The sequence below is a fragment of the Lathyrus oleraceus genome, chromosome 6, assembly GCF_024323335.1.
Source record: "Lathyrus oleraceus cultivar Zhongwan6 chromosome 6, CAAS_Psat_ZW6_1.0, whole genome shotgun sequence".
NCBI classification, from domain to species: Eukaryota; Viridiplantae; Streptophyta; class Magnoliopsida; order Fabales; family Fabaceae; genus Lathyrus; species Lathyrus oleraceus.
This window is the reverse complement of record NC_066584.1, coordinates 534,099-542,023: the sequence shown is the minus strand read 5'-3', so window position 1 is coordinate 542,023 and position 7,925 is coordinate 534,099. Positions and strand designations below refer to the sequence as shown.

The 7,925-nt window shown below is 35.5% G+C and overlaps 1 protein-coding gene across 1 annotated transcript; it reads left to right on the top strand.

Annotated features, from left to right (window-relative positions):
* The first annotated feature begins 3,820 nt into the window (after positions 1-3,820).
* On the top strand, positions 3,821-6,724 carry LOC127091476 (uncharacterized). The gene is made up of 5 exons (XM_051030119.1): positions 3,821-4,242; positions 4,324-4,666; positions 5,334-5,605; positions 5,678-5,874; positions 6,142-6,724. Exons 1-5 carry the CDS (start codon positions 4,053-4,055, stop codon positions 6,577-6,579), a joined length of 1,440 nt encoding a protein of 479 aa, XP_050886076.1. The 5' UTR covers positions 3,821-4,052; the 3' UTR covers positions 6,580-6,724.
* The last annotated feature ends 1,201 nt before the right edge of the window (positions 6,725-7,925 follow it).

Below are 7,925 nucleotides of genomic sequence, written 5' to 3'. Positions count from 1 at the left end.
CTTGACAAGATTGCGAGTCTTGGTCGTACGTATCCCCAACTGCAACGAGGAATTCAAAGCGATGTAATTCTGGCAAGACAAAAGATATTTTTGGGTATTTTGTTATAATGCTTTACAAGACGATGAATCTCGCTCCTACGTGTCCCCAGGTGAGATGTAAAACTCGAAGTTATATAGGTATTGATATCAAATGAGTGTTGGTTGATTGATTTTAGTGAACGAATGTTCAGGTTGCATTCCAGCAGTTAAATGTTTGCTTGTATGCTTGCATGCTTGCGCATGAAAGGCTTAAACATTTGTCTGTATCATGGTATGGATGATCCTGATTGATTGTGTTATAGTGCTTAAACGTTGCTTGTATGCTCGCGTGTGAGAGACTTAAGCGTTTGTTTGAATCACGGTAGAACAAACTAAACATTGTTCGTTTATGAAAAGGTTTTCGATTGCGCGGGCTAGAAAGTATAAGTTTTATTGTTTGAGTGTATTTTCGAGTGGATGACAAATGCTCGAATGGTCGAGTTATACGATTCGTATCCAAGCAATCAGGGAAAAGAGTGGTAGACACAAAACTGTTTCTTTTTCACCTAATTAATTGTGAAAGGGATTAGATATGATTATGGTATTTTGAATGGAAGACGAATACTCTAATGGTCGAGCTATACGACTGTATCCAAGCATTCGGGGAAAAGAGTATTAGACACCAAATTGATCCTTTCTCATCTGATTTGTTGTGAAAAATATTTAATCGAGTTTATAAAAGATTTGAGCTTGAAATGTGAGTATGTCTCAATTTAATTGTGAAACAGTTACCGTAAGCGGGAGCATAATGCAAGTGCGTGAATTGTTACATAAGGATGTGAATTCTAACGCGGGTGCGAATTCTAACGTCACGAAAGTTAACGCGTGAATCGAGATGACACAGCGAAATGGTAATGCATGAGATGAGATGTAGTATAACAAAAGGTAACGCAACAAAATGAAATACAACATAACGAAAGGTAACACAACCACACGAAAGTTAATGTTACAAAATGAAAAGTGCTCTCGTATTCATTGACTTAACGCAACACAAAGAATCGTGTGAGGCCTCATGCCGCACGTAAGAAAACAACGACAAACACGCAATACACAAATTACGACCAATACGCGCATATCAAAAACGAATCAAGAATAAGCATACGGAATTAACGTGCATATCGAGTTAACGTAATGAAAGGAAAGTTAACGTAACACAACAAAAAGTAACATTGTGACACGAAGGTTAAGGCACGAGTTGTAACATAACATCGAACGCGACCAAACAACATGCGTACACATTAGCATATTACATCCTTACATCAAACAAAAATTCACCAGAGTAACAATACGAATCATTTCGAATTTGCGGATTCAATTTGATTTAAAGGCAACGAGATAAAACAACAACACACATACGCAATATTTACATCATTACAAATTATGTCAAATGTATGGATCTAATCCGATTTCATCGTAACAAGAACATCAGAACACACAAATATTTACATTATTACATCAATATTACAACACTAAAATGCAAAAGTCCAGCATAGACGCAACAAAAGCAAATGCAAACCAGAATCAAAATCCAAGTGCACCATAAAATAATATATACACAACATAACTAAAAAACTCGAATCAAAATGTTACCAAACGAGTTATCACATTGTTGCTGCTTTGATGCTTGTGTTACCAATGTTATGAGTGTGAACGAAGCAAAGTTAAGTTGTTGAACGAGACATATCGAAATTGTCACAACAATGAAGTGTTGTTGTTGTTGTATTTGTGCATTGGTTGATTGCGTGAAGGATAATGGTGCAATGGCGTTGTTGTTCGAGCTCGTCGGAAATGGTGTTATGAGAGGTGAATAATGGCGTTTGTTCCTCGAGTTCGCCAAAAATAGTGTTATGATACGTGATGAATGTTATGTGGATTAAGTAGTTTAAGTTGAAATATTGGTGAGAAATCTTAACTTAATAATAAATTAACGAGTATAACTTGCAGAGCTTGTGAGGATAAGCCATAAGTTGTGTATTAACGTAATTACCTATGGTGAGGTGTCTCGTTGGTATGGATACTCTAGTCAATGCCCTCAGTCCCACGTGTGTCTGCATCCCAAAAGTAGGAAGACATGTAAACCCGTAAGATCTATCCTTAAGGGACCTTTTCCAAAAGTAGGGGTGGTAAACTCAAAATACCATTCCTCGAGGGCAATGTCTTAGTAAATTTGATTGTGCGATGGACGAAACTTGTGAAGAGTAAGAGATGCTAGAGCGAAACAGGATTTGGAATTTACCGTAGTGTAATTCAACTAACGTTCTCTTCATGTGGAATATGAATGATTGTAACGTCATTCCTTCGTCTTACTTGAAAGTAAGACCCGGTCAGGATAAGGGAGTCTCCATTGAGAGATTCTTATCAGTTCTCCTATAGGTTCAAGAATCCTTGTAACTGGATTCCCCCGTTTCCCCTAAAGGATAAGGAATCACCACAATGGTATTCCTCAATTATCCTTATCGGGCAACGGGTAGAGGTATCAACTATGATACCGTACAATGGTACTACCTATAGTCTCCATCATCTACCAAGCATAAAGGACATTATACTGTGTCTTCGCGAGTGTTGTGAAGTAGTATGAGCTTCGTTGGTATTCTTCTTATTAGAGTACGAGTGTGTAATACATAATATGAATAAGACTATATACCTTATAAAGTCGAGTGAACCTAAAAGATAAGATGGCTCATTGAGATTTAATAATCCGAATAAGACTAGTAACATTTAATGTATTATTTCTTATGTATTGTACATATTGTTATAATGTTTTTCAAGGTGTTATTTATTTTATGAGTTTCATTATCAAAATTATCGCTTTATGTAATACGATCCTAGACAATAGTATTATGGTGTTACAAATGAAGTCTAATTACTTACCACTTTATTCTATTTCATTTTATCCCACATCATTATTCAAACACACCATAAGGGTAAAAAGACAAATATTTCTTACTGAATATGCTTACAATTAGGGGTGACAAAACGGGGTCGGTCTGTCGGATATACTTGTTTTACTCGCATTTTTACGGAGCAAATCAAGGTTGTAGCCCCGTCCCGCCCCATTTTTTATAGGTTTTTGCGAGTGCGAGCATTAGCATGAAAATTTATAATTTTTAAACTTAAAAGATGCAATGCACGCAGACCCGCTTGCCCCTCACTCCTGTTTTTGCAGGGTAGGATAAAATTTAGACTCGCACCCTCAATAATGTTCATTCTGTCTCGCTTCTATTTTGTTATTGACATTTGCGAGACACACATATCCGTTTGTTAGCGCTACCTACGATGAGTGTGATAGAGTTTGGACAAAACAAACCTCTCTATTGGTTTAATTAAATCTAGATTGAATTTGGGTTTTTGCTAATAAATATATTTTTATATTTAAAAAAATTAAAATGGATAATATTATACTCCCTCCTACCACTATAATAAATATATCTTTAATTTAATTTAAAAATATTTAATATTAATAATTTATTTATGAATAGTCATAAATGAAGTTAATCTATGTGAAAGTGGTTATATATATTTTGTCTTATTTATTATTTTTTGATAAGAATTCTATTTCTAGATTTCTTAACTTGTTACATTACCCTTCAAAGTATTATAATTGATTTATGAAATATAATTATGAATAGTCATAAATGAAGTTAATCTATGTGAAAGTGGTTATATATATTTTGTCCTATTTATTATTATTTTTTATAGGAATTTTCTATTTCTAGATTTCTTAGATGGTTAAAATTACCCTTCAAAGTATTATCGATAACATTTAGTATAGAACACTACCGATAGTTAAAAAGAATATTTATGGTATTTGTTGATAAGAGTTGAAAAATGTTAAATGGATTCTTAATACGAGTGCAAAGACCTTAAATGGACTACGCGGGATGCTATATGCAGTGAAATTGAGGAGACATGGAAATCTGTGTGTGAAATTGAAGAGATAGCTTGATCAGTGAATAAGAATAAGAAGAAGAAGAATGCACTTGAGCGAGAATGAAGGAATTGAGGGGAAGACCTTCGTGGTCACAGGTGGACTCGGATTCGTAGGATCTGCTCTGTGCTTGGAACTCATACGAAGAGGTGCTAAGCAGGTGCGATCCTTTGACCTCCGTGAATCTTCTCCTTGGTCGCATATTCTCAAACACAAGGGAGTCAACTGCATACAAGGTTGCTTTGCTTTGCTTTTCTTTGTTTATTCATTTTTAGATCTCATATTACTATTTCTTATTAACTGAATCAATCAATCAGGGGATGTTTCCCGCAAAGAGGATGTTGAAAGGGCACTCCGTGGTGCCGAATGTGTATTCCACCTTGCAGCCTTTGGTATGTCCGGAAAAGAGATGCTGCAATTCGGCAGAGTTGATGAAATCAATATAAATGGGACATGCCATGTTATTGACGCATGCCTTGACCTTGGTATCAAAAGGCTTGTCTATTGTAGCACATACAATGTTGTCTTTGGTGGTCAGAAGATCATCAACGGAAATGAAAGCTTGCCTTATATTCCAATTGATAGTCATGTTGATCCATATGGCCGCAGTAAGTCAATTGCTGAGCAGTTGGTTCTAAAGAATAATGCCCGCCCTCTCAAGTAACTTACTTGCCTTTCCTTACTTTTACTCTTGCTATCGTTAATTAATACTCTTTTGCTTCCTACAATTTAAGACTCCGTTCAGGTTTTGGGGAAGGAGTGAGAGTGAACTAGAGATAACTCTTTCATTTTATTTGAGACAGATTTTTGTGTGTGTGTGTGTGTAGAGAGTGATAAAGGCAAATTTGTGATTAATATTTTTGGTATACATTCAAATCTTTGTCTCGTATCTAGAAAAACAGCGTGACTGTGAAGGTAAAATGCGAGATATCGATAAATAGGATCCATTTGAAGGGGCTGACATTCCTTGAAGTTGCTAATCTCTCATGATGAACGTGAACCATATTTCTAGTTGCTTTTTTCATGGGCAAGGAAATGATGATACTAACATTCTTAAAGTTTGATGATATTCATAGTCATACTTAGATTCTATGATGTTGATTGTTGAACAACTTACACACTATGGCTTGCTAATTTTGTTTCTATATTTCAGATAAGCTGCTCATGTTTAATAAAATTATTTTTCATATATTATAAAATTTATATTAACGTACCCACATTTTAGCTCCTTGAATGACTCCGTACCTGGTAGTGGTACCATACCCAGGTTGTAGTAGACTACATATGGTTATTACTTTGCTTGCATAACCTTTTTCATCTTCTCAAGGAACGATGCTGGAAATTGTCTTTACACTTGTGCTATTCGTCCCGCTGCAATCTATGGACCGGGGGAAGACAGGCACCTTCCGAGGATCATAACCATGGCAAGGTTGGGTCTGATTCTGTTCAGAATTGGAGACGAAACTGTCAAGTCAGATTGGGTTTTTGTGGATAATCTTGTCCTTGCTCTTATACTAGCAAGTATGGGACTTTTGGATGACAATAATGAAAAGGGAAAACGACCTATAGCTGCTGGCCAGGCATACTTTATTTGTGATGGTGATGGTTTCTCTTTGTTAATGTCTATTGTTAGAATTTCTAAAAGCAACTACTGACTCCTCTTTTGTTCAGGTTCACCTGTCAATTCTTTTGAATTCCTCCAACCTCTACTCAAGAGTCTGGATTATGAACTACCAAAACCATCTTTATCTGTCGAACATGCTCTTGTTCTTGGGAGGATTTGCCAAGGTGTTTATACGATCTTATATCCATGGCTTAATCAACGGTGGCTCCCTCAACCATTCATCCTTCCAAGTGAAGTACACAAGGTCAGTACTTTTGTCTCATTCTAGCTAGCTAGCTGAATAGTTGGAGACTTATATGTAGGCCTAGAAATATGTTACGCATTTCATGTCATATGGCATTTAGAGCTCAAATCAATATATTTAAATCATTCTCCACCCCTATGTGTGTGCACTTCTCAACTTGTATGCTTGAAATAAACTTTGGAACATGTATGCATTCAAGAAAATCCTTCCTTTTAGATGAGGATGCAAGGAGCAGTCATCCTGATATGTATATTTGATCTTTGACAGGTGGGAGTGACACACTATTTCTCTTATCTTAAAGCCAGAGGGGAGATTGGCTATGTTCCCATGGTGATTCCGCGAGAGGGGATGGATTCTACCATAACTTACTGGAAACAGAGGAAAAGGCAAATTCTGGATGGGCCTACCATTTATGCGTGGCTGTTTTGTGTCATTGGAATGACCTCACTCTTCGGTGGGGCTTTTCTACCAGACACAATATGGATTGTATCTCTTCTGAGAGGTATATGTCTATTTGTGTTTGGGTCAATTTGGATGACAAGACTGGTATTTTTGCTGGCCACAGCTGCACATGTGATTGAGGGCAGTTATGCTTGGTACCTGGCTAAAAAGGTGGATCCTGCAAATGCAACAGGCTGGTTTTGGCAAACATTTGCACTGGGATACTTTTCATTGCGTTTTCTATTGAAAAGAGCAAGGGAATAAGTCCTCTTGTACCATAGTTAATGTTAACAATTGAATTCTCTTTCCCATTAAGAAATGAATTATCAGTGGTTGTACTTTGTAATAACAAATAAAATAAAATAACTTATCCAAAGCAGATATAAACAAGCTACATTTTTTTCTTAAATTTTTTGATGGAGTGAGTTGTAATTTTGAATCCACTAGTTAGTTCGTGTGTAACCGGGGATTTGCTCATTGCACCCTTAGTAAATCTCTCGCACGCTAGTGAAACCCAAAAACACTCCTCTCGCACAGTATGGAGTTTTAAATACGGATGCACCACGCTACAACAAATAAGTTAATCAGAAATGCAAAAACACGTTGCAGAGACATATATATTACACATTGACATGTATTTGGATTACAATATTTGGGTACACCTTATTTAAATATGGACACACCCCTTTAAATGACACAACCACTATTTTCTTCTCCATTTTCTTACATTTAAAATCAATTTTTTTATCACCAGAATCCAGTTCATTGAACCTACTAATCCGATTTGAGGGACAACTTTGACATTAAGTGATTTCAATCTCCTCTCAATCGTAGTTGTGGCGGATTCAACTGTGGTCCTCCATACTAAGTTTAACGTCAATCACCACTGGTTAATTTAAAATCAACTCTAAAGAATACGAAAATACTATCTCAAAAATCCGAGTTCAATATCTTTCAACCATCTCTCAATTTTTACTCAAATTCGATCAAACTAAACACCTTAATCAATTTCTATTCCTTTTCATTCAAACTAAGCATAATCATCTCCAAATAATATTCTATAAAAATATCATCATCATTTAAAAAAATATATTAATTTTGATGCAGGCGATTTCTTTATATATTCTAATTAAACTACATTATATTTCATCAGATAGAAATCTAATATATTTTTTCTTCCACTTAGATTTGATTTGAATTTAGGATATTTGAAGTTAGGATTTTACTGCTAGTAAGAGTTCTGATACGTCTAGGGTCATTCGGACTTCAAAATACATATTATCCATTCGAATTTCAAAATACGGACTCTTGTTAGGGTCAAATTCATATTGTTTCTTTAACTATTGAAAATAATGTGTGTCATTCTGTTTATGATTTATTGGACAATTGTTTGTTAATTTTTGAAGTGGACCATAATTATGATTATGTTATCTCATGTCTTATGTGATTATAGAAAAATGGATGACGAACATTCAAGGAACAAACATAGTCGGTTGTCTCAACATGCTTCATTGCGTAAGAAGAAAGCTAAATTCTCACATGTAGTTGGAGATGTGGATCTATGTGCTTGTAGGTATGATGTCTGCAATAACCTATTTAATTTTGATGTT